Source organism: Oncorhynchus kisutch, linkage group LG5 (assembly GCF_002021735.2).
Source record: "Oncorhynchus kisutch isolate 150728-3 linkage group LG5, Okis_V2, whole genome shotgun sequence".
NCBI lineage: Eukaryota > Metazoa > Chordata > Actinopteri > Salmoniformes > Salmonidae > Oncorhynchus > Oncorhynchus kisutch.
Window position 1 is genome coordinate 22,539,827 of NC_034178.2, and position 27,541 is coordinate 22,567,367.

At 41.2% G+C, this 27,541-nt stretch overlaps 1 protein-coding gene across 1 annotated transcript; it reads left to right on the forward strand.

The window, feature by feature from the left end:
• Positions 1 to 8,272: 8,272 nt before the first annotated feature.
• On the forward strand, positions 8,273 to 26,335 carry LOC109891486 (copine-3). The gene is given in 14 exon segments (XM_020484051.2): positions 8,273 to 8,289; positions 8,579 to 8,686; positions 8,688 to 8,733; positions 8,735 to 8,761; positions 9,093 to 9,167; positions 9,309 to 9,380; positions 9,488 to 9,571; positions 14,241 to 14,312; positions 14,314 to 14,331; positions 14,623 to 14,715; positions 19,266 to 19,344; positions 19,439 to 19,496; positions 25,356 to 25,593; positions 25,839 to 26,335. Coding segments are annotated over 14 exon segments (1,101 nt in total). The 3' UTR covers positions 25,953 to 26,335.
• The last annotated feature ends 1,206 nt before the right edge of the window (positions 26,336 to 27,541 follow it).

The window sequence follows — 27,541 nt, forward strand, 5'->3', positions numbered from 1 at the left end:
TAGTTAAGTACTCCCCTCACCTTGTTGTGTAGGTCTTAATTGTACAAGAATTAAAAAAAACATCAGAAACATGGCTCTCCAGGAATTTAGTTTGACACCCTTGCCTTTACAGGGATACTTTGGGATCTTGGCCAATATGCCCTGTCTAGTTCCACAGAGTCAGATGAAGCCGTGGATACTATTTTTGTCTCAGTGTGTAGTTTGAAGTTAGTTGCTAACTAGCGTTAGCACAATTGCTAACTAATGTTGCCGCAATGACGAAGTCAATGGTAACTGCTAGCATGCCAGTAGTTACCATAGACTTCCAGTCATTGTGCTAATGCTAGTTAGCATTTGCTCGACAAACTACCTTTAACCGCCTTCATACTGGATGTAGAGAGACACAAATGATATCCATCCATGAGTTTGTTAATCTGGGGAGGTAGATAAAGGGCTTCATTGTCAAAATCTCAAAGTATCTCTTGGAATCACTTCACTCAAATGTTTTTTATTTTAAAGTATTTTGTTCAGTAGGCCACTTGATATGGTCCCAAACATGTTACATTACAGCAGTAAAATTGTCAAGGTGGAGCACTGAATATAATTCTGTTCATAAATTGTCTCTGTGGTGAGAGTGGAATAAATCGTGTACTGTCACAAGGCTCACTTTCAATTCCACTATAGATGCTAGTGGCAAACATGCCTACTGTAAGTAAGGCTAAGAGAGTCTTTGTTTCTTGTGTTACAAGCTAGCCTACTGCTCAACCCACATTTGTCTTGTTTTTATAATGCGGTTTAATGGAAAGTTATTGACTGAGTTCATATAAGTTCTCTGAACATTAATTATATATGTTTAAATGTCATCTATACAGCCTTGTTTTATTTTCAGTCTATAATTCAGGTAGAGTAATCATATAGGGTGGTCATCAAATAAGTTGCTTTACTTCGTCACGTTTGAAAGAAGAGTGAAATGCTGGGGGTTCTAACGATCCACGGCTTGAGAAGGGCCTAGTTTTCAGCACTGGGGTGAAGTGGTGGGTTGTTGGGGACAGACATGACAACCTAGGGCATGGTGTGAACTAAATTGGCCTGTGTCTGTTAGAGAGAGCCGATGGAAAGAGCAGATGAATTGCGATGCAAAGCAAGTTGGGACTGACTTACCTGTCATTCAGTATTCATACATACTTATTTTGGTTTGCTTCCTTTCAAAGTCACAACAGAAGTCACTGAGTGTGCTTCTGGATTTAACTTTTTGAATATTATGCATTACACCTACTTTTTGGGTACCAAGCTGTTGGGTGTAAGGCAATGAGAGCCACTTGGTTCACTATTGGATTTACATGCAAAGGTAAGTACTAGTTATTTTTATGAATTGTGCGAGGTGACACATGGTGTGTAATAAATGAAGTATTTGAGCCATTATGCTAATATCTAGGTTTGCTGGACTTGCTTTATTGTGGTTTGACTTAAGACGGGAAAAGCAGGAATATAGTTCTCACACTCTTGAAATTAAACAGTCAACCGGATTGTTACCTAAAGCAGTAAGCTACACTATATATACAAAAATATGTGCACACCCCTTCAAATTAGTGGATTCAGCTATTTCACCCACACCTGTTGCTGACAGGTGTATAAAATCGAGCACACAACCATGCAATCTCCATAGACAATTATTGGTAGTAGAATGGCCTTAGTGAAGAGCTCAGTGACTTTCAACATTGCACCGTCATAGGATTCCACCTTTCCAACAAGTCAGTTTGTCAAATTTCTGCCCTGCTAGAGCTTCACCAGTCAACTGTAAGAGCTGTTATTGTGAAGTGGAAACGTCTAGGAGCAGCAACGGCTCAGCCGCAAAGTTGTAGGCCACACAAGCTCACAGAACGGGACCACCGAGTGCTGAAGCACGTAGCGTGTAAATATCCTCAGCTGCAACACTCACTACCGAGTTCCAAACTGCCTCAGGAAGCAACGTTATGACAAAAGATTATCATGTGCAATGCTAAGTGTTGTCTGTGCTTCCAAATTTGTGGCAACAGTTTGGGGAAGGCCCTTTCCTGTTTCAGCATGACAATGCCCCCATGCACAAAGTGATGTCCATGCAGAAATGGTTTGTTGATCGGTGTCAAAGAACTTGACTGACCTGCACATACATATCCCTGACCTCAACCCCATTTAACACTTTTGGGAGGAATTGGAACACTGACTGCGAGCCAGGCCTAATCGCCCAACATCAGTGGCTGACCTCAGTAATGCTCTTGTGGATGGATGAATGGAAGCAAGTCCCCGCAGAAATATTTTAACAATCAATCAAATGTATTTATAAAGCCCTTCTTACAACAGCTAATGTCACACAGTGCTGTACAGAAACCCAGCCTAAAACTCCAAACCGCAAGCAATGCGGGTGTAGAAGCACGGTGGCTAGGAAAAACTCCAGAGAAAGACCGGAACCGAGGAAGAAACCAAGAGAGGAACCAGGCTATGAAGGGTGGCCAGTCCTCTGGCTGTGCCGGGTGGAGATTATAACAGAACATGGCCAAGATGTTCAAATGTTCATAGATGACCAGCAGGGTCAAATAATAATATTCACAGTGGTTGTCGAGGGTGCAACAGGTCAGCACCTCAGGAGTAAATGTCAGCTGGCTTTTCATAGCTGATCATTCAGAGGATCTCTACCACACCTGCTGTCTCAAGAGAGTTGAAAACGGCAGGTCTGGGACAAGGTAGCACATCCGGTGAAACCGGTCAGGGTACCATACCCGCAGGCAGAACAGTTGAAACTGGAGCAGCAGCATGACCAGGTGGACTGGGGACAGCAAGGAGTCATCGTGCCAGGTAGTCCTGAGGCATGGTCCTAGGGCTCAGGTCCCCCGAGAGAGCATACTTAAATTCACACAGGACACCGGATAAGACAGGAGAAATACTCCAGATATAACAGACTGATCCTAGCGCCCTGACACAAACTTTTGCAGCATAAATACTGGAGGCTGAGACGGGAGGGGTCAGGAGAGACTGGCCCCGTCCGTCGGATACCCCCAGACAGGGCCAAACAGGCAGGATATAACCCCACCCACTTTGCCATAGCACAGCCCCCACACCAGTAGAGGGATATCTTCAACCACCAATTTACTATCCTGAGACAAGGCCGAGTATGGAAAGTGTGGACACAGAGTGGAAAGCCTTCTCAGAAGAGTGGAGGCTGATATACCAACAAAGGGGGGACCATCTCCATGTTAAAATTTCACATTTACATTTTTGTCATTTAGAAGACACTCTTATGCAGAGCGACTTATAGTAGTGAGTGCATACATTTTTGTTAATGCCCATTTTGGCGTTTGGTGAGCAGGTGTCCACATACATTTGGTCATGTAGTGTATATCAAATTTGCCATATAGCTGGTATTTGTTGATATAATAGAGGGCCACACAATCCTAAATCATGATTGAATCTGACATGGGACACTAGGACAGCCTTCTGCAGAATAGGCCACAGTTCCATCACTTCCAACTGACAAATGGGGTTTTTCTTTTACTAATATTTTAGTTCAGTAAATTATTTTCCTAATTTGTGTCGTTCCCTATTAGAAGTCTCAATCAAATCTACAATGAAATAAATGTATACATGTAACAGTGTTGGTCCCATGTTTCATGAACTGAAGAAAAAAAATCCCAGCATGATCATTACAGAGGTGCACCTTGTGCTGGGGACAAGAAAAGGTCACTTTAAAGTATGCAGTATTGTCACACAACACAATGCCACAGATGTCTCAAGTTTTTAGGGAGCGTGCAATTGTCATGCTGACTGCAGGATTGTCAACCAGAGCTGTTGCCAGAGAATTTAACGTCATGTCCAACCAGCCTCACAACCATAGACCACATTCATGGCGTCATGTGGGGGAGTGGTTTTCCGATGTGAACAGAGTGCACCATGGTGGCGGTGGGGTTATGGTATTGGCAGGCATAAGCTACAGACAACAAATCCAATTAGCATTTTATCAAAGACAATTTAAATGCACAAAAATACGTGATGAGATCCTGAGGCCCGTTGTGAAGCCCATTTTTAAAAAAGATATCTGTGACCAACGGCTGCATGTCTGTATTCCCAGTCATGTGAAATAAAAAAATGAGGGCCTTGTGAATTTATTTAAATTGATATATACAGTTGAAGTCGGAAGTTTACATAACACTTATGTTGGAGTCATTAAAACTCATTTTTAAACCACTCCACAATTTTCTTTTAAACAAACTATAGTTTTGGCAAATCTATTTTGTGCATGACACAAGTCATTTTTCCAACAATTGTTTACAGATTATTTCACTTATCATTCACTGTATCGCAATTTCAGTGGGTCAGAAGTTTACATACACTAAGTTGACTGTACCTTTTTAAACAGCTTGGAAAATTCCAGAAAATGATGTCATGGCTTTAGAAGCTGCTGATAGGCTAATTGACATCATTTGAGTCAATTGGAGGAGTACCTGTGGATGTATTTCAAGGCCTACCTTCAAACTCAGTGCCTCTTTGCTTGACGTCATAGGGAAATCAAAAGAAATCAGCCAAGACCTCAGGGGAAAAAAATGTAGACCTCCAGATGTCTGGTTCATCCTTGGGAGCAATTTTCAAACGCCTGAAGGTACCACATTCACCTGTACAAACAATAGTACGCAAGTATAAACACCATGGGACCATGCAGCCGTCATACCGCTCAGGAAGGAGACACGTTCTGTCTCCTAGAGATGAACATGCTTTAATGCAAAAAGTGCAAATCAATCTCAGGACAACAGCAAAGGATATTGTGAAGATGATGGTGTAAACAGGTACAAAAGTATCTCTATCCACAGTGGAGTCCTATATCGACATAACCTGAAAGGCTGCTCAGCAAGGAAGAAGCCACTGCTCCAAAACCGCCATAAAAAGCCAGACTACGGTTTGCAACTGCACATGGGGATGAAAATCGTACTTTTTGGAGAAATGTACTCTGGTCTGATGAAATAAAAATAGAACTGTTTGTCCATAATGACCATCGTTATGTTTGGAGGAAGAAGTGGGAGGCTTGCAAGCTGAAGAACACCATCCCAACTGTGAAGCACGGGGGTGGCAGCATCAGGTTGTGGGGGTGCTTTGCTGTAGGAGTGACTGGTGCATTTCACAAAATAGATGGCATCATGAGGAGGGAAAAGTATGTGGATATATTGAAGCAACATCTCAGGAACTTAAAGCTTGCTTAAAGCTTGCTTCCAAATGAACAATGACCTCAAGCATACTTCCAAATTTGTGGAAAAATGGCTTAAGGACAACAAAGTCAAGGTATTGGGAGTGGCCATTACAAATCCCTGACCTCAATCCTATAGAAAATTTGTGGGCAGAACTTAAAAAGCGTGTGTGAGCAAGGAGGCCTACAAACCTGACTCAGTTACACCAGCTCTGTCAGGAGGAATGGGCCAAAATTCACCCAACTTCTTGTGGGAATCTTGTGGAAGGCTACCCAACACATTTGACCCAAGTTAAACAATTTAAAGGCAATGCTTCCATTTACTAATTGAGTATGTAAAACTTCTGACCCACTGGGAATGTGATGAAAGAAATACAGCTGAAATGAATCACTCTACTATTCTGACATTTCACATTCTTATAATAAAGTAATGATCCCATCTGACCTTAGACAGGGTATTTTTACTAGGATTACATTTCAGGAATTGTGAACAATGAGTTTACATACACCTTAGCCAAATACATTTAATCTTCTGACTTTTACTGTAAACTGTAACTTTGGAATTGTTGCTTGTTGCGTTTTTCTAGGTTTGTTCAAGTATACATTGCACAATGTTTCCAACAATGTTTGTCTGTTTATTGAGCGAAGTTGATAGGCCTACTATACTAGAAGGTTGGATGTGTTGGGTTGTAAAATGGCTAGGTAATTATTATTGAGAAAAATCATTCACCTCCTCAGTAATGCAGTGAAAGGCTAACACTACACCATTGCTTGTGTGTCATTAACTTAAATTATTTTACAAATAAGCATAGGAATTATGTGCTAAACTTGCTACACTGTCTGTTGCCCTGTATCATGAGAGCTGAATAGACCACCGGTCCAAGGATATGTGCAGAAATGTATGTATAGCTATCAAATGTATACTGTAGGTGTGGAGAAATGGATAGGCAGAATTTGAGAGAAAAAATGTGTGGAATGTTAGTAGGCCAACATAGGAAATGCAGCCCTGCTATATACAGAAATGGAATTGTTTGCCCATTGTGTGTAGTATAACAACACTAATTTGTAAGTATGAATATTTTCCTTTATTGAAATGTGCTAAGATTGTTTTTAACATCAAGACGAGTAGTAGTGCAGAAATGTGTAGTTTCACGTTTTGATAAGGACCGAATTCATTTGCAAATTCGCAAAGCATGAGTGATCTAACACTAAAGTAAATATTGTGCAGTTACGCATACATTTGTATCTGGTTTAGTTAGCTACGTTTCCAACAGTGGTTATGGCTGTTTATTGAGCGGAGTTTATACGTTAACATTGTATACCGGTACATCAGCTATATCGGCTAATTGTAAAAAGCTACTACATTTGTATTATCTCTAGGGGTGGAAAAAAATATTTGAGTGCAGCCTGAACAAAGTGTGTGTGTGTGTGTGTGTATAGTCATTTCCTGCACTGGGGGCACAGCGTGAGTCACGTTGCCGCTTGTCCAATAGGAACGTTTTTATGCTGGCTGCTTATCCAATTGTTGAGCTATCATGCTCACTTGACCATCTGCCACACCTTTTTGTCAGATAGCAAATTTAGTAAATCTTAGCTCGACATTTATATCGCGTTACTGCAGAGTGCACTTGAGTTGCATGGCAAGTACAACTGTTTCATAGTGACACCCGTCCGATATATTGCCGTTTCGTGCGACAAGGTAATATTTGTAACATTTGCCTACTTATTTTTCTAAAGTAAACCAATGCTTGATTTGAGTTTGAAGAGGCAAATCCGGCGATTGTTCTTTTATGGGCGTTCATGTGCCCATGGAATTCTTGTCAGTGTCTTCAAAAAGGGCTTTTGATGAAAAATGGTTGTTGCCTTCATAGAAAGCGCTCTCTCCTCCAAGTCGAGTCTTTACTGTAAAATACGCACTTGGTAGGTTGCATGCAAGGTGTCTGGTTCAATGACAAGTTGACAGATGTGAACTAGTAGGCTACCTGTCCAGTTTTAATTGTCCCTGTGCTTATCAGGGTGAGAAGCGTTTATTCGCAAAATTGCGATTTTACTGAGTAGTGTACGTTAAAGCTTAGCCGGGGATATGGGAAGCTATTTTAATGGTAATTTCAATTCATCAACAAATTCTTATTTACAATGCCGGCCCACACCGGCCAAACCCAGATGAAGTTGGGCCAATTGTGCGCTGTTCTATTACAGTGGAAACTCGTTCTCTGGAGTGATGAAACACGCTTCACCATCTGGCAGTCCGATGGGTGAATCTGGGTTTGGTGGATGCCAGGAGAACGATACCTGCACGACTACATAGTGCCAACTGTAAAGTTTGGTGGAGGATGAATAATCGTCTGGGGCTATTTTTCATGGTTCGGGCTAGGCCCCTTATTTCCAGTGAAGATACATCTTAATGCTACAGCATACATTGACATTCTAGACGATTCTGTGCTTCCAACTTTGTGGCAACAGTTTAGGGAAGGCCCTTTCCTGTTTCAGCATGACAATGCATCTGTGCACATAGGGAGGTCCTTCCAGTAATTGTTTGTCTGCAAAGAGCCCTGACCTCAACCCCATCGAACACCTTTGGGATGAATTGGAATGCAGACTGCGAGCCAGGCCTAATCGCCCAACATCAGTTCCCTACCTCACTAACGTTCTTGTGGCTGAATGGAAGCAAGTCCCTGCAGCTATGTTCCCACCTAGTGGAAAGCCTTCCCAGAATAATGGAGGATATTATAGCAGCAATGGGGGGACCAACTCCGTATTAATGCCCATGATTTTTGAATGAGATGTTTGACGGGCAGGTGTCCACATACTATCTATGAATTTGAGAGGATTTTCCTTTCTCTGGCCCTATCCCTCAGCTTTATACCAAAACAAGTGGCAGGGGCCCCATTGTTATTGTTTTTAATTGCAGAGCAGACTGTGGCTTTAATATACAGTCATAGATTTTTTTTCCCCCCTGTGTTTTTCAGGTGGATACTCAATGTGTGTCAAAAGTAGAGCTTTCCATTTCACGCAGCAATCTCCTCAACAAAGACGTTGGATCCAAGTCCGGCCCCCTCTGCGTTATGATGCAGAGCATCGGGAATGACAAGTGGATCGAGGTAGGGAGAAAGAACTAACTATTTGAAACATCTAATAATTGTTAATGTGCATAATTGGGGCGGCAGCGTAGCCTAGTGGTTAGAGCGTTGGACTAGTAACCGGAAGGTTGCGAGTTCAAACCCCCGAGCTGACAAGGTACAAATCTGTTGTTCTGCCCCTGAACAGGCAGTTAACCCACTGTTCCCAGGCCGTCATTGAAAATAAGAATGAGTTCTTAACTGACTTGCCTGGTTAAATAAAGGTCAAATAAAAATAAATAATGAAATGGCCTATGGTTTGTTCATGCAGATGCTTTCTGTCTCACTATACAGTTGGACCGCACGGAGACCCTGAGTTCTCCAAGAAGCTGCTCCTGGACTACCGCTTTGAGAGAGTGCAGAAGTTGAAGCTGGGTGTCTGACATGGACAACAAGTCTGTTGATCTAAATGATGATGACTTCCTGGGGGGGTGTTGAGTGCACACTGGGACAGGTTAGGATATAAGAAAGTGTGGACCAATTATTCTCACATCATTGTGTCCTTGTGTTGATACTTTTATTTTCTCAGGTATTAACTTAACCAGTAGATGCTGCTGAGGGGAGGACCGCTCATAAAATTGGCCGGAACGGAGCAAATGGAATGGTATCAAACACATGGAAACCATGTTTTGATGTATTTCATACCATTCCGCTCCAGCCAATACCACGAGCCCGTCCTCCCACATTAAGGTGCCACCAACCTCCTGTGAACTTAACCCAATGTTGTTTTTGAATTTCTCTATGAATGGTGGTGTGCCTCCTACGAACAAACGTTTGCCATTCAGATTGTGTCCAGCAAGAAGCTTACCAGACCTCTACAAATGAAGAAGGGTAAGCCTGCAGGCAAAGGCATCATTACTGTAAGTATTTAAGTGGCTGTGTAAATGTAAAATGGCCCCACTTATGTAAATGTTGTGATAACAACCATAAGGCAAATGCAAACAGTGTCTTGAGATGATCATATGAATTCCCTAAATTGTGCTATATTTTGTGTGTTAAAGATTACTGCTGAGGAGATAAAGGATAACAGGGACATAGTGCTGGAGTTGGAGGCTAAAGGCCTGGATAAGAAGGTACAATAAATGTTCTACATTTATTATGGAGTAATAAACAGTTTTCTAAATTCTCTCCCACCCATTATTAATTTGCCAGTGCTCCTATTTGTCTCTCTCTCTTGCAGGACTTGTTTGGGAAATCTTATCCATTCCTAGAGTTCTTTAAGCAAGAAGATGATGGCAAGTGGCAGCTGGTTCACAGAACAGAGGTACTTATCACAATATTTGTTTGTCTTAAGTACCCAATGGCTACCGTTGACTGGGTGTGTCGAAAGAAATGGGGGTGTAGAATACAGGTGTATGGAATGCGCAAATGTAATTGGTCTGACTTTGTCAGTTCTTGCCAGCGAGTGCAGAAATTTGTGGAGACCAGGCTTGTAGAGAGAAAGCCGCATCCAAATAAAGTTGGGGGAAACGCCGAATGAACTTGTCATAAAATCACTCACTGTGGAAAAACAAGCATGTAAATTAGCACGGACCCCAATCAGTTGACTGGTTTATATACAGTACCAGTCAAACGTTAGGACACAGCTACTCCTTCGAGGGTTTTTCTTTATTTTGTGACAATTTTCTACATTGTGGAATAATAGTGAAGACATCAGAACTATGAAATAACACACAGAATCATGTAGTAACCAAAAAAAGTGTTAAACAAATCCCAAAATATTTTAAATAAGAGATTCTTCAAAGTAGCAACCCTTTGCATACTCTTGTCATTCTCTCAACCAACTTCATGAGGTAGTCACCTGGAATGCATTTAAATTAACGGGTGTGTCTTTTTGATTTGTGGAATTTCTTTCCTTAATGCGTTTGAGCCAATCAGTTGTTGTAACAAGGTTGGGGTGGTATACAGAAGATTGCCCTATTTGGTAAAAGACCAAGTCCATATTATGGCAAGAACAGCTCAAATAAGCAAAGATAAATGACAGGCCATCATTACTTTAAAACATGAAGGTCAGTCAATCAAAAACATTTCAAGAACTTTGAAAGTTTCTTCCAGTGCAGTCACAAAAACCAAGTGCTATGATGAAACTGGCTCTCATGAGGACCACCACTGGAAAGGAAGACCCAGAGTTACCTGTGCTGCAGAGGATAACTTCATTAGCATTACCAGCCTCAGAAATTGCATCCCAAATGAATGCTTCAGAGTTCAAGTAACAGACATCTCAACATCAACTGTTCAGAGGTGATGTGCGTGAATCAGGCCTTCATGGTCGAATTGCTACAAAGAAACCACAACTAAAGGACACCAATAAGAAGAAAGGACTTGCTAGGGCCAAGAAACACGAGCAATGGACATTAGACCGGTGGAAATCTGTCCTTTAGTCTGATGAGTCGAAATTGTAAGATTTTTGGTTCCAAACGCCGTGTCTTTGTAAGACAAAGAGTACATGAACGGATGATCTCCGCATGTGTGGTTACCACCGTAAAGCATGGAGGAGTGATTGTGTGGGGTTGCTTTTCTGGTGATACTGTCTGTGATGTATTTAGAATTCAAGGCACACTTAACCAGCATGGCCACCACAGCATTCTGCAGCGATACACCATCCCATCTTGTTTGTGTTTAGTGGGGGGTCTCATTTGTTTTTTCAACAGGACAATGACCCAACACACCTCCATGCTGTGTAAGGGCTATTTGACCAAGGAGAGTAATAGAGTGCTGCATCAGATGACGTGGCCTCCACAATCACCCGACCTTAACTCAGTTGAGATGATTTTGGACGAGTAGGACCGCAGAATGAAGGAAAAGCAGCCAACATGTGCTCAGTGTATGTGGGAACTCCTTCAAGACGGTTGGAAAAGCATTCCAGGTGAAGCTGGTTGAGAGAATGCCAAGATTGTGCAAAGGGTGGCTACTTCGAAGAATCTCAAATATAAAATATATTTTGATTTAACACTTGTGTGATTCCATATGTGATATTTCATAGTTTTGATGTCTTCACTATTATTCTACAATGTAGGAAACTGTAAAAATAAAGAAAAACCCTTGAATGAGTAGGTGTGTACAAACTTTTGACTTGTACTGTGTGTGTGGTATGTATGTATGTATGTATGTATATATTATACACACACGTACGTACGTGTGTGTGTGAATGATATCTCTCTCTGAACTAATGCATTGCGGAAGCCTAGACTAAAAGCCAATTTATGTTCGGTTCAAAAATGTGGACGGAGGCTCCATATGAAGGGTGTGATGCAATTGCGGAGCCTCTAGACGCATGCGGAGGCCAAATCGAGCTCTTTACCGCATTGCCACGTGCCTCCTAAATTTTGTAATAATGCGGAGGACTCTGTATCGCTCCGCATTGACATGATTGGTTGACGGTAGTTGGGGGTGGTACATCCTGTATAAACACAAACTCACTTCCTTGACAACGGCCCTGCACTGCTCCGCAAAGCGCAAGAAGTATGAATGCCCTGACTTCTGCTTCGGCCATACCACTGTAAATGCTGCATGGCCAATGCAGACGTTGGATTGACCACGCCCAGAATGCACTTCCCTCTCCAGAATGCGCTCTCTCTCGCCAATTTGTGCACATTCATTGTTTAATAACTCCGTGGTGTGAATTGTTTGCATTTCATTGTTATATGTAATGAGGAATTGATATACACTATCACCAGTCGTACATACATTTACTGTTAAGTCCTGTAATTTGTCATCTACAATGTTTGCTACTTTGGTTATGGTAATTTCTTTTAATGCATTCAATATTATTATCATTATTATTATTATTATTAGTCTTCCTGTTCTCATTGTCTGAGTGGACACATTGTTTGCAGAGTGCATGCAACACAAAAATGTTGTTTTATTTCATTTAATTTACAAGTTCTGTCAATTTAGTCATTGTCTTTTGTTTGGAGTGCTCCTGTCAATGTTGATGCATAGAAGTAGGCCTAAAGGCTACCTGGCCTGCACACAAATGTCGGCATATAAATGTGCCCATTTGAGGATCTGATAGTGTTTCTGATTGGCTTACCTGTGGAGCTTCTCAACGTAATGTTTTCTTCACCTCAAACAGCAAACAAACAAAGTCTGTTTTTCCATCCATTGAGAATTACAGTAGTTCCTCAATGTTTATGAAAACTCTCTCTTTGATAACCACTCAGCGAGAAAGTGAAAAATGTCATGCCCTGATCCAGTGGAAATGTCATAAAGTAGGCGTCTTATCAGTGCATGATTTGGACTGAAATAGGTTCCGGTACTCATTTCGGGTGCTGGTACTGTTTTTATATTTAGGTTCAGGAGCTCCACAGTACTTTTTAGCTAATATTCTATAAGAGGCTCCGATGAGATCCGGCCAAATTCAAGCATTGATTCTTATCTCTTGAGCAAACAGCCTACAGCTGTGTCTGTCCAGAGCTCACTGGCATGTTAAACTCTGAGGGCACAGAATATTTTATGTGATGTTGCAAGTTTGCAATCTTCAGGCTGGACCCAAGTTTCAAGTGCTTTGCAGACAGGCCATGTATAGCTAATGTGATTTATAGGATATTTATTTTCTTCAGGATATTTTCAACTTGCAGGCTGCAATGTATTTGTTTGGCTATCTTTACATAGTTGGCAATATGTTATTTTTTAGGTATTTCATTTTTGATATAATTTTGAATAACCACATGACAATGTTATTATACATTTAAATTAAACTTTCACGAAAATGTGCTTATGAAAACTATAACTGGCACGCAGATCGGTAGAAATGGTAAGATAAATTGGCGTTCACGTGAGGAAGGTTGCCAACTCCTCATGTAGCCTATTACTGGCAACTTCAGGAGAGTAATAGCAGAGTCTGTGAAAGCCAACAGGAGCGGTAGGAGAATAGATGGTTAACCAGAAGAAAAAACCTTATCTAGATCTCTGGCGCCCTCTTGAGCCATCAAACTGTAAGCTTAAATTGTCAGACAAGCTCTGCATATAGTTGATTTTATTTTAGATGGAAAACTACACGTTAAAAAATGTACAGAAATTGATGGGTCGAAAGAACAGACAACTTTCGGTCTAACAATATATTTTTTTCAGGGCAGCCCAATTTGTAAATGCTCGTACCATAACATGCTTTTTGTGTTGTGAACATTTTACATTATCACGTTTCATTGCAGTTGTGTTGGTTACTGTGTCTAATGTCGAAGGTTAAACTTGTCAGTGTCCCATTTCTAAACACCAATAACAAGCTTGCGCAAGGGCAGACCTATTGGTTTGCCTGGCCGCCTAGAAGTTTGCTGGCAGAAATAGCCTACCATCTGATATCAAGACGTTATTATATCAGGAAATTTAAATTAGATTACACATCCTCATGTTTCGTCATGATTGAGTTTATTATTATTTTTTTTGCATGTGAACTCAAGCTCTTTAGCAGTCATGTATTTCCTCAAGGAAATTGACTAGGAGGCTGAATAAAATACTCTTCGGATGTTCATGATGAATAGTACCGGTAATAATGTCATGTTTGCTTTCATAAAAGATTGAGTTGTGTAGGTAATCAGAACTGCCTTGGCAGTTAACCTCCATGCATTTCCTAAAGGAGAGGGAACAAAATGGGATACTCTTCTGAGCAGTGATGGCAATGTTCAATCAAGAGACCATCCAATAACGGTGCGCTTTCGCCACGCCCATTTCTTTTGATACACCCACTTCTTTCCACCCGCCCATTACTCCGAGACCAATCAGGGACACAGCTACCTATACTGTATTTTTTATTATCTTTCTGATGAAGTTAATTTGACCTGAACGGTGTGCTTGAAACATTCTCTAATAAAGTGGAAGTTGTTTTATGGAAAGCGTGTATCGTGCCTGACCTTCTAATTTGTCTGTTGTTATTTTGGCATAGTACAATTTGTAATTTCTATTTGTTGTGACGTGTTGCTCTCACTTTTTTTTAGGTTATCAAGAATAATCTGAGTCCATCATGGAAGAAATTCAGTGTGGCTTTGCAAACATTCTGCAATTGTGACCATGAGCAAACCAATCAAGGTATGAATAGTTTAAAAGAGTTCCTCAAAGTTGTGTGTGCCTTTTTGACTTGACATAACCTACAGCCCTATTGTTATGGGATCTCTGTAGCCCCAGGGCTTACCTACGTGTCTGTTACTGGTAGGTCACGTGTTACGATAAGGACAAAGACACAAGTTCAGATATTATAGGCGAGTTCACTTGCACAACCGCCCAGCTTTTGAATGCTAAAGACCGTCCGGGGAGCCTAAGGGAACTCCTCTCCGTCCTTTTTCTCTCTCTTAAACACCCTTTCCTGTCCCTCTTCGCCAGGTCCACTGCTCTGATTATGATAGTGATGGCTCGCATGAACATATCGGTGTTTTCCAAACTAATGTGTCGGAGATACAGAAAGCTGGTTTGCCGGTGAGACCATATCTTCCTTTTTCTTCTAGCAATCTTAAACTTTTTGGTTACCTTACTGTTAAGCTTCTGTCTCTTTATGGGTCCCACTTGACATTAAGTTGTAAAGATACCATGTTTAAGTGCATTTTTAAAGTTGTCTGTATAATTACACAAACTTCACTATTTACCAATTGGGCCAGTTTCTGTTTGCAATTGAATTATTGTTCTATGTGCCTTTTACAGTATAAATATCATATGCTTTGCATTGCGTTTGGATAGTATTCAGACCCCTTGACTTTTTCCACATTTTTGTTACATTACAGCCTTATTCTGAAATAGATTAAATAGTTTTTAATGACAAAGAAAAAAACTTTTTTAGATGGGTTAGCACATTTCTTAAAAATCTAACTGAAATATCACATTTGCATAAGTATTCAGACACTTTACTCATTACTTTGTTGAAGCACCTTTGGCATCGATTACAGCCTCGAGTCTTCTTCGGTATGACGTTACAAGCTTGGCACAACTGTATTTGGGGAGTTTTTGCCATTCTTCTCTAGAGGTCGACCGAATATGATTTTTCAACGCCGATACCGATTATTGGAGGACCAAAAAAAGCAGATACCGATTTTAAATCAGCCGAGATATATTTGTAATATTGACAATTACAACAATACTGAATGACACTTATTTTAACTTAATATAATACATCAATAAAATCAATTCAAAATAATGAAACATGTTCAATTTGGTTTAAATAATGCAAAAACAAAGTGTTGGCGAAAGTAAAAGTGCAATATGTGCCATGTAAGTTCCTTGCTCAGAACATATGAAAGCTGGTGGTTCCTTTTAACATGAGTCTTCAATATTCCCAGGTAAGAAGTTTTAGGTTGTAGTTATTATAGGAATTTGTATTTCTTATACCTTTTGACTATTGGATGTTCTTATAGGCACTATAGTATTGCCAGCCTAACCTCGGGAGTTGATAGGCTTGAAGTCATAAACAGCGCAATGCTTGAAGAGCTGCAGGCAAATGCAGGAATGTGCTGTTGGAATGCTTACTAGCCTGCTGCTGCCTACCACCGCTCAGTCAAACTGCTCTATCAAATATCAAATCATAGACATAATTATAATAACACACAGAACTACAAGCCCTAGTTCATTAATATGGTTGAATCTGGAAACTATCATTTCAAAAACAAAACATGTATTTCAGGGAAATACGGAACCGTTCTGTATTTTATCTTAACGGGTGGCATCCCGAAGTCTAAATATTGCTGTTACATTGCACATCCTTCAATGTTATGTCATAATTATGTACAATTCAGGCAAATTAATTACCCTCTTTGTTAGGAAGAAATGGTCTTCACACAGTTCGCAACGAGCCAGGCGACCCAAACTGCTGCATACACCCTGGCTCTGCTTACACAGAACGCAAGAGAAGTGACACAATTTCACTAGTTAAAATAATTTCATGTTTGCAGGCAATATTAACTAAATATACAGGTTTAAAAATATATACTTGTGCATTGATTTTAAAATAAGGCATTGATGTTCATAGTTAGGTACACATTGGTGCAATGACGGTGCTTTTTTCGTGAATGCGCTTGTTAAATCATCACCCGTTTGGCGAAGTAGGCTGTGATTCGATGATAAATTAACAGGCACCGCTTTGATTATATGCAACGCTGGACAAGCTAGATAACTACACATGGTTGGTGATATTACTAGTTTAACTAGTGATTATGTTAAGATTTGTTTTTATAAGATAAGTTTAATGCTAACTAGCAACTTACCTTTGCTCCTTGCAGCACTTGCGTAACAGGTAGTCATCCTGCCACGCAGTCTCCTCGTGGAGTGCAATGTAATCGGCCATAATCGGTGTCCAAAAATATACATTACCGATTGTTATGGAAACTTGAAATCGGCCCTAATTAATCGGCCATTCCGATTAATCGGTCGACCTCTATTCTTCTCTGCAGGTCCTCTCAAGTTCTGTCAGGTTGGTTGGGGAGTATCGCTGCACAGCTATTTTCAGGTCTCTCCAGAGATGTTAGATCGGTTTCAATTCCGGGCTCTGGCTGGGCCCCTCGAACATTCCTACATTGTCTTGGCTGTGTGCTAGGGTTGTTGTCCTGTTGGAAGGTGAACCTTCGCTCCAGTCTAAGGTCCTGAGCGCTCTGGAGGTTTTCATCAAGGATCTCTTTGTACTTTGCTCTGTTCATCTTTCCCTCAATCCCGACTAGTCACCCAGTCCCTGCTGCTAAAAAACATCCCCACAGCATGATGCTTTGGTGGTGCTGCAGAGATGGTTGTCATTCTGGAAGGTTCTCCCTTCTCCACAGAGGAACTCTAGAGCTCTGTCAGAGTGACCGTTGGGTTCTTGGTCACCCCCCTGACCAAGGCGCTTCTCCGATTGCTCAGTTTGTCTGGGCAGCTAGCTCTTCTTCCATTTATGAATGATGGAGGCCACTGTGTTCTTGGGGATCTTCAATGCTGCAGAATTGTTTTGTTCTTCCCCAGATCTTTGCCTCGACACAATCCTGTCTCGGAGCTCTACGGATAATTCCTTCATCCTCAAGGCTTTGTTTTTGCACTGGCAACTGTGGGACCTTATATAGACAGGTGTGTGCCTTTCTACATTGTGTCCATTCAATTGAATTTACCTCAAGTGGACTCCCAAGTTGTTGAAACATCTCAAGGATGATCAATGGAAGCAGGATGCACTTGAGCTCAATTTCGAGTCTCATAGCAAAGGGTCAGAATACGTATGTAAATACAGTGGGGCAAATAGTATTTAATCAGCCACCAATTGTGCAGGTTCTCCCACTTTAAAAGATGAGAGGCCTGTAATTTTCATCAGTTACACTTCAACTATGACAGACAAGATGAGAAAAAAAAAATCAAGAAAATCACATTGGTAGGATTTTTAATGAATTTATTTGCAAATTATGGTGGAACATAAGTATTTGGTCAATAACAATAGTTTCTCAATACTTTGTCATTGCCAACAAAGGGTATATAACAGAGGTCAAATGTTTTTTGTAAGTCTTCACAAGGTTTTCACACACTGTTGCTGGTATTTTGACCCATTCCTCCATGCAGATCTCCTCTAGGGCAGTGATGTTTTGGGGCTGTTGCTGGGCAACATGGACGTTCAACTCCCTCCAAAGATTTTCTATGGGGTTAAGATCTGGAGACTGGCTAGGCCACTCCAGGACCTTGAAATGCTTCTTACGAAGCCACTCCTTCGTTGCCCGGGCGGTGTGTTTGGGATCATTGTCATGCTGAAAGACCTAGCCACGTTTCATCTTCAATGCCCTTGCTGATTGAAGGATCTCACGATACATGGCCCCATTCATTCTTTCCTTTACACGGATCAGTCGTCCTGGTCCCTTTGCAGAAAAACAGCCAGAGCATGATGTTTCCACCCCCATGCTTCACAGTAGATATGGTGTTCTTTGGAAGCAACTCAGCATTCTTTGTCCTCCAAACACGACGAGTTGAGTTTTTACCAAAAAGTTCTATTTTGGTTTCATCTGACCATATGACATTCTCCCAATCTTCTTCTGGATCATCCAAATGCTCTCTAGCAAACTTCAGACGGGCCTGGACATGTACTGGCTTAAGCAGGGGGGACACGTCTGGCACTGCAGGATTTGAGTCCCTGGCAGCGTAGTGTGTTACTGATGGTAGGCTTTGTTACTTTGGTCCCAGCTCTCTGCAGGTCATTCACTAGGTCCCCCCGTGTGGTTCTGGGATTTTTGCTCACCGATCATGTTGACCCCACGGGGTGAGATCTTGCGTGGAGCCCCAGATCGAGGGAGATTATCAGTGGTCTTGTATGTCTTCCATTTCCTAATAATTGCTCCCACAGTTGATTTCTTCAAACCAAGCTGCTTACCTATTGCAGATTCAGTCTTCCCATCCTGGTGCAGGTCTACAATTTTGTTTCTGGTGTCCTTTGACAGCTCTTTGATCTTGGCCATAGTGGAGTTTGGAGTGTATACAGGTAACGATTGGAGGACAGAGGAGCCTCTTAAAGAAGTAGTTACAGGTCTGTGAGAGCCAGAAATCTTGCTTGTTTGTTGATGACCAAATACTTATTTTCCACCATAATTTGCAAATATTTTCATTAAATCCTACAATGTGATTTTCTGGATTTTTTTTCCTCATTTTGTCTGTCATAGTTGATGTGTACCCATGATGAAAATTACAGGCCTCATCTTTTTAAGTGGGAAAACTTGCACAATTGGTGGCTGACAATACTTTTTTGACCCACTGTATTCATACATATATTAATTTGCGAAAAGGAATAACATGTTTTCACTTTGTCATTATGGGGTATTGTGTTTAGATTGATGAGGAACATAAGAAAAGGCTGTAATGTAACAAAATGTAGAAAAAGGGAAGGGGTCTGAATACTTTCCGAATGCACTGTATTAACTACATGCATAAGATCTGAGCAACTTAATGTAAAGGGTTTCCACCTCATTTATCTAATCATGGGGAAGATAGTTTATTATTTGAGTTAATGTTTATATTAAACCTTTTTATTGACGTTTAATCAGGTGGAGTTTGACTGTCCATCCAGAGAAGAAGAAGAAGAGTTCCAAAAACTCTGGAGTAATCAGTGTCAAGTGCTGCCAGGTAGGTTATAATTAATTGCACAGTAGCTTATCGTTAGCCCTTAGATTTCTTCTAAAGTTTGTTACTTCTAAAGCTAATTGTAATTTCCCCCTAGATACAGGCACAGCACATTCCTGGACTATGTCATGGGAGGTTGCCAAATACATTTTATAGTAAGTGCAAGCTCTTTGGACACAATCAGAAATAATAGGTTGAAGTTGTGCTTATTAGTTAATGTTCAAAACTCAAGCATTATCTTCGATGGATTGAAAATTCACTAATGAATAAGTTAAAGGCGCAATCTGAGATACAAAAAAACACCCCACCATTTGTCTTGGTAAGCAGCTGAGGCATGGGGCTGTATAAATGTAACCACTCTCAAATTCATAGACTGAGGACAGTTTTGTTGACAATTTCATTGATTATAAACAATGGAGTAATACAAGCTTATATTTTGGGTTCTGATGGGGTTTGACAAATGGACGAAGATCGTGAGGTATTTACTGTCTTACTTTTAATCCTACCCTGTGAGCTGGTCGAAGGGCTGGTCGAAGGAAGGAAGGAATGGAGGGAAAGGGGGATACCTAGCCAGTTGTACAACTGAATGCATTCAACTGAAATGTGTCTTCCGCATTAACCCAATGAGGAACTCTGCTGATTATCTTGTGGAGGGCAGCCACTTGACTTCTAACCACAGATCATAGAACCGTGTTGTTTTCACAAATGTAGACACTGGTTTGGTGCTGGAGATAAATGAGTGTGAAATGTGGAATTGCCCTTAAAAAAAAAAATCTATGGCTACATCTTTTAAACATTGCTTATTTTAAATTAGTCTTTATTTGAGCTTTTTTGTGCCAATTGGACTTCATCACTCAGGGTTCCTATATTTCTCTAAGGTGGGCATTGACTTCACTGGGTCGAACGGCGACCCTCGATCCCCACAGTCCCTGCATTTCCTGAGTCCTGACGTTCTGAACCAGTACCTGGCGGCCACCTGGTCAGTGGGCCTGGTGGTCCATGACTATGACACATAAGAATAACTCTTTCTGCTCTGTAGAACACCCAAGAGGAAAGAGGCCATGAGTAAATGAATAGATGGCTTCCCGCCACCTAATTTATTTTAAACGTGTTATCTTGTTTAAGAAATCTGGTGGATACACTCTCGAGCCAATGCTAACACCAATCAAATGCTGTTGTAAGTGCACACTTTGGGGGGATGCGAAGAGAATCAGAATACAGCAACGGAGCACTTGGCTTGCCTTCCTGGTTGGGTAGATATCGGTCGTGGAAATGTTTAGCCCTAAGGATCATTATCAAGTTATTTGTATCGAGGCATGGACCTACATGCCTTCAGAAAGTATTCATACCCCTGACTTATTCAACATTTTGTTAAAGCCTGAATTAAAATGAATACAGTATTTTTCTCACCCAGCTACACACAATACCCCAAAATGAGAAAATGAAAACATATTTTTAGACATTAAACATTTATTGAAAATGAAAAATATTTACATAAGTATTCACACCCCTGAGACGATAAATGTTAGAATTACCTTTGACAGCGATTACAGCTGTGAGTCTTTCTGGGTATGTCTCTAAAAGCTTTACACACCTAGATTATACACTATTTGCACATTATTCTTCAAACTCTGTCAAATTGGTTGTTGATCATTGCTGGTTGTTGATCATTCAAGTCTTGCCGTAGATTTCCAAGACGATTAACTAGGCCACTCATTCAAGGTTGTCTTTGTAAGCAATTCTATTGTATATTTGGACTTGTTTTAGGTTATTGTCCTACTGAAGGTGAATTTGTCTCCCAGGTTTTTCTCTAGAGTTTAGCCTTTAATTAGTTTTTTTATTAAGGATCCCCAAGGCAGCAACATTAAGGCACTTGTATACAATAAAAAATATTATGTGACATTACATTTCATAACACTTTTCACAACACATTGTGCGCCCTCAGGCCAATACTCCACATATCTAGAATACAAAATCAGTGTGTCTCTTCAGCCCTCATTGGTGTGTTTTATTTTATAAATCTGATTCTATTGCTTGCATTAGTTAACTGATGTGGAATACCTGACATTGCTCTATGTAAACTCAGCAAAAAAAGGAACGTCCCTTTTTCACGACTCTGTCTTTCAAAGATAATTCGTAAAAATCCAAATACCTTCACAGATCTTCATTGTAAAGGGTTTAAACACGTTCCCATGCTTGTTCAATGAATCATAAACAATGAATGAACATGCACATGTGGAACGGTCGTTAAGACACTAACAGCTTACAGACGATAGGCAATTGAGGGCACAGTTATGAAAACTAAAGAGGCCTTTCTACTGAAAAACACAAAAAGATGACCAGGGTCCCTGCTCATCTGTGTGAATGTGCCTTAGGCATGAAGCAAGGAGGCATGAGGACTGCAGATGTGGCCAGGGCAATGTCCGTACTGTGAGACACCTAAGACAGCGCTACAGGGAGACAGGACGGACAGCTGATCGTCCTCGCAGTGGCAGACCACGTGTAACCATGCCTGCACAGGATCGGTACATCCGAACATCACACCTGCGGGACAGGTAAATGATGACGACAACAACTGCAGAATAGTTGACCTTTGTTGTACCACAATTATAGAATATTCTATTTGTTTCTACAAAATGCAAAATAGGCCTATATAAAGCACTTATGATAGCTTGGTTCTCGTAACTAAACGCCCGAGTTACACCAGGAACGCACAATCCCTCCATCAGTGCTCAGACTGTCTGCAATACGCTGAGAGATGCTGGACTGAGGGCTTGTAGGCCTGTTGTAAGGTATGTCCTCACCAGACATCACCGGCAACAATGTCGCCTATGGGCACAAACCCACCATCGCTGGACCAGACAGGACTGGCAAAAAGTGCTCTTCACGGACGAGTCACGGTTTTGTCTCACCAGGGGTGATGGTCGGATTCGCGTTTAGCGTCGAAGGTAATGAGCGTTACACCGACGCCTGTACTCTGGAGCGGGATCGATTTGGAGGTGTAGGGTCTGTCATGGTCTGGGGCGGTGTGTCACAGCATCATCGAACTGAGCTTGTTGTCATCGCAGACAATCAACGCTGTGCGTTACAGGGAAGACATCCTCCTCCCTCATGTGGTACCCTTCCTGCAGGCTCAAATACAAATATTTACACGTTAAGTTTGTTGAAAATAAATGCAGTTGACAGTGAGAGGATTTTTCTTTTCTTTGCTGAGGTTTGTACTCCCATAGTAGCCTCCCATAGTCTGTTCTGGGCTTGGGGATTGTGAAGAGACTTCTGGTGGCATGTCTTGTAGTTAAACAGAGAGCACGGTGCATTCAACATGTCATAACACTGCATAGAGAGATCTATAAGACAACAACATAGCATGGCAGCAACACAGCATGGTAGTAGCACAAAACATGGTACAATCATTATTGGGCACATACAACAGCACAAAGGGAAAGAAGGTAGAGACGACAATAAGTCAGAGACAACAAACCATCTTGGCTACGATTGCATTAACATGTTTTGACCATGAAAGTTTACAGTCCAGGGTTACTCCAAGCAGTTTAGACACCTCAACTTACTCAATTTCCACGTTATTTATTTCAAGGTTTAGGTGAGGTTTAGGGTTTAGTGAATGATTTGTCCCATATACAATGCTTTTAGATGTAGCACTAACAGTTTTTTTGCCACCCATTCTGAAACTGACTACAGCTCTTTAAGTGTTAACTGTTGAGTCCTCTGGACATACACAGGCACACTGGCTTTACTCAAAGTTCCATTATAGAACACTCTTTGTGTTCTGTTAGACAGGTAGTTCATTATCAACAATATAGCAGGGGGTGTAAAGCCATAACACACATGTTTTTCCCAGCAGCAGACTATGATCAATAATGTCAAAAGCTGCACTGAAGTCTAACAATAAACAACTCAAATCAATTTCTCTCAGCCAATCATTAGTCATTTGTTTTTGCTTGTTGAGGGGACTTTCCTATAAGCATGCTGAAATTCTGTCAATTTGTTTACTGTAAAATAGCATTGTATTTGGTCAAACACAATTTTTCCATAGGTTTTCAGAGGGTAGGTAAGGGGCTGATTGGTCAGCAATTTGAACCAGTAAAGGTGGCTGTGCTTTTCTTGGGTAGGGGAATGACTTTTGCTTCCCTCCAGGCTTGAGGACACACACTTTCTAGTAGGCTTAGATTGAAGAGGTGGCAATATAGTCAGCTATCATCCTCAGTCATTTTCTATGCAACTTGTCAGACCCAGGTGGCTTGTTATTGTTGATAGACAACAACAAAAAATAATCCTCTTCCACACTCACTTTACGGAATTCAAAATTTCAACGCTTGTCTTTGATAATTTGGTCAATTATACTTGGATGTGTAGTGTCGGTGTTTGTAGCTGGCATGTCATGTCTAAGCTTGCTAATGTTGCCAAAGAAAAAATCATTAAAGTAGTTGGCAATATCCAGTAGGTTTTGTGATGAATGATCCATCTGATTCAATGAATGATGGAGCTGAGTTTGCTTTTTTGCCCAAAATGTAATTTATGGTGCTCCAAAGCTTTTTACAATTTTGATGTCATTTATCTTTGTTTTGTGGTATAGTTGATATATATATATATTTTTTTTTCAGTTTATTTGCATGATTCCTGAATTTGCAGTACGTTTGCCAATCGGTTGTGCAGCCAGACTTATTTGCCATTCCTTTTACCTCATCCCTCTCAACCATACACCTTTTCAATTCCTCATCAATCCACAGGGATATCCGTTTTACTCATTTTCTTAATGGCTGTATGCTTATTAGTAACTGGAATAAACAATTTCATGTGTCAAGTGGGGTTTCTGGTTGCCCCTCATACACCACAGACCAGCAAATATTATTTACATCAACGTAGTAATCATTACAAGATGTATTGTGTTGACCTCTTTATATTAGGCCCTCTACCATCAATGGATTTGGATACTGCTTTAATACAGATTTCTGCAGCATTAGTAAAGATGTGATCAATACATGTGGATGATTTCATAAATACCCTGGTTGCAGGCACTTGTTACAGTTTGAAGCTTTTTCTTGAGTGGGCAGCTTGATAAAAGTCTTAATATTTAGGTCACCCAGAACATATACATCTCTGTTGATATCACATACATTTATCAAGCATTTCACACACATTATCCAGATACTGACTGTTAGCACTTGGTGTATAGCAACAATGGGCTTTAGGTGAGGCAGGTGAACCTGTAGCCATATTACTTCAACGGTATTTAATGAGATCCTCTAAGTTTTTAACAGGAATGTGGCTCTGAATATAGACTGCAACGGATTGGCTTTTCTGATACCGTGTATTGCTATCACTGTATTATCTATAGTGAGTTTCCCGGAGTCTCCTCTTCACTGTTGATGTTGAGACCGGTGTTTTGCGGGTACTATTTAATGAAGCTGAGGACTTGAGACTTGCGTCTGTTACTCAAACTAGACGTTAATGTACTTATCCTCTTGCTCAGTTGTGCACCGGGGCATCCCACTCCTCTGGGTCACGTCCTCCACATCCATTTTGCTGTCATTTGTTAATGTGTTTGAAGTTTGTGATAACCAATTTATTGATGTGATTATGATAGGCTATATATAGATCAGGACCTGTTGGTCACATGCATGCGACGCATACATGTTTCACGTAAAGAGCCGAGGATTGCGGGAATAGGAATTACTGCCATTTGGAATTTATGTTGCAGCTTCAGCATGGACAGCGCAATAAACACTTGCAGTGGTGCCTTTTTTGCTGCAGTAGGGAGGAGAGCAAGACAATTATTTAAACAAACAGTGTGCTTCAAGCATCAGACAAGCTCAGTGCATATGTAGTTGACCTAAGATTTTTGCAGTAGACTGGCTACTCAACCATTTTGAAAATAGTCTCTCAGAATGAACACTGGATAGAGGAAGAATTTGCCTTGTCTACCTCATTGTGTTCATTGCAAACCGAATTAAATTTAACAAACTGTTCTGTCCTCTGCTTTTAATTTCCCTCAGCAATACTTTGTCCTATTCATCATCACCGATGGGGAGATCACAGACCCTGGACCAGACCCGGGACGCTATCGTCAAGGCCTCACGCCTGCCCATGTCCATCATCATCATCGGGGTGGGCGAAGCCAACTTCAAGGCAATGGAGCTGCTAGATGGAGACGAAGGCATTCTCAAGTCCCTGAGTGGCGAACCCGTGGCCAGGGACATTGTACAGTTTGTGCCCTTCAGACAGTTTGCCAATGTATGTTTATTTTAGTCTGTGGTTGTTATTGTGCAGTGTGGTGTCAGTACCACTGAAAAGATTCACGATGGAACATCACTTTACATCAGTCTAGTCTGTAATAGTATCCGTGGATAGTGAAACACCATTCCATACCACTTTGGTAAAATATTGACGGATTTGACATACTTTTCTATCTTGAGTTTTTGTTTTGTTGCCCCGCTGTTGGCACTCATCCCATCACACTGTTATTCCGTCCTCTGCAGGACCCTAAGGATGCCCTCGCCCAGAGCGTCTTGGCTGAAGTGCCAAGTCAACTTGTGTCCTACTTCAAGATGCTGAAACTAGATCCAGTCAATGTTGCTGCCATCAAGACTTAGTGGAGCAAGCAGAACTGCAGTGCTTCGCCCTTCTAGCCACACGAGGGAGCCAACACACCACACAGGGAAATGAGTAGGCCATTATCACAAGTGTAAATCACATCCTGGAATTACTGTATCAATGCTCATTGTACCTTTTGATACCAATTATGTACCACATGTAACTGTATTTTCTATTTTATTTTCAACAATCATAGATATTTCTTATTCTTTTCTGCTTCAGATATTCTTCTTTCATTACTGAGTCAGGAATTAACAAGGAGTTCAACAATGGTGATAATCCAAAATTGGGGAAAAGGAGGGCTTTAATGCATTTCATGAAATGCTCCTTCAAAACATTTGATGGAATAAAGTAGGCTACTCACGTAACAAAAATGGTTTAACTGGTGTGTGTGTGTGTGTAATATATACACTACTGTTCAAAAGTTTGGGGTCACTTAGAAATGTCCTTGTTTTTGAAAGTAACATCAAACTGATCAGAAATACAGTGTAGACATTGTTAATGTTGTAAATGACTATTGTAGCTGGATTATTTATTTTTAAATTGAATATCTACATAGGCGTGCAGAGGCCCATTATCAGCAACCATCACTCCTGTGTTCCAATGGTACGTTGTGTTAGCTAATCCAAGTTGATCATTTTAAAGGCTAATTGATCATTAGGAAACCCTTTTGCAATTATGTTAGCACAGCTGAAAACTCTGCTACCACAAGTCCTCAACTGGCAGCTTCATTAAATAGTACCCGCAAAACACCAGTCTCAACGTCAAGTGAAGAGGTGACTCCGGGATGCTGGCCTTCTAGGCAGAGTTCCTCTGTCCAGTGTCTTGTGTTCTTTTGCCCATCTTAATCTTTTCTTTTTATTGGTCAGTCTGAGATGTGCCTTTTTCTTGGCAACTCTGCCTAGAATGCGAGCATCCCGGAGTCGCCTCTTCACTGTTGACGATGAGACTGGTGTTTTGCGGGTACTATTTAATGAAGCTGCCAGTTGAGGACTTGAGGCGTCTGTTTCAAGTCCGTGAAGAACAAATTCTTACAATGACTGCCTACCCCGGCCAAACCCGGACGACGCAGAGCCAATTGTGCGTCGCCCTTTGGGACTCCCAATCACAGACGGTTGTGATACAGCCTGGACTCGAACCAGACTCTGTAGTGATGCCGCAGGCACTGAGAAGCAGTGCCTTAGCTACCAAGAGGTGCAGCGCTCTATCTTATGTGCCTTTTACTGAGGACTGGCTTCCATCTGGCAACTCTTACATAAAGGCCTGATTGGTGGAATGCTGCCAAGACCGTTGTCCTTCTAGAAAGTTCTCCCATCTCCATAGAGGAATTCTAGAGCTCTGTCAGGGTGACCATTGGTCACCTCCCTGATCATGGCCCTTTTCCCCTAATTGCTCAGTTTGGCCAGGCGGGCAGCTCTGGGACGAGTCTTGGTGGTTCCAAACTTCTTCCATTTAAGAATGATGGAGGCCACTGTGTTCTTGGAGATCTTCAATGCTGCAGACATTTTTTGGTATCCTTCCCCAGATCTGTGCCTCGACACAATCCTGTCTCGGAGCGCTATAGACAATTCCTTCGACATCATGGCTT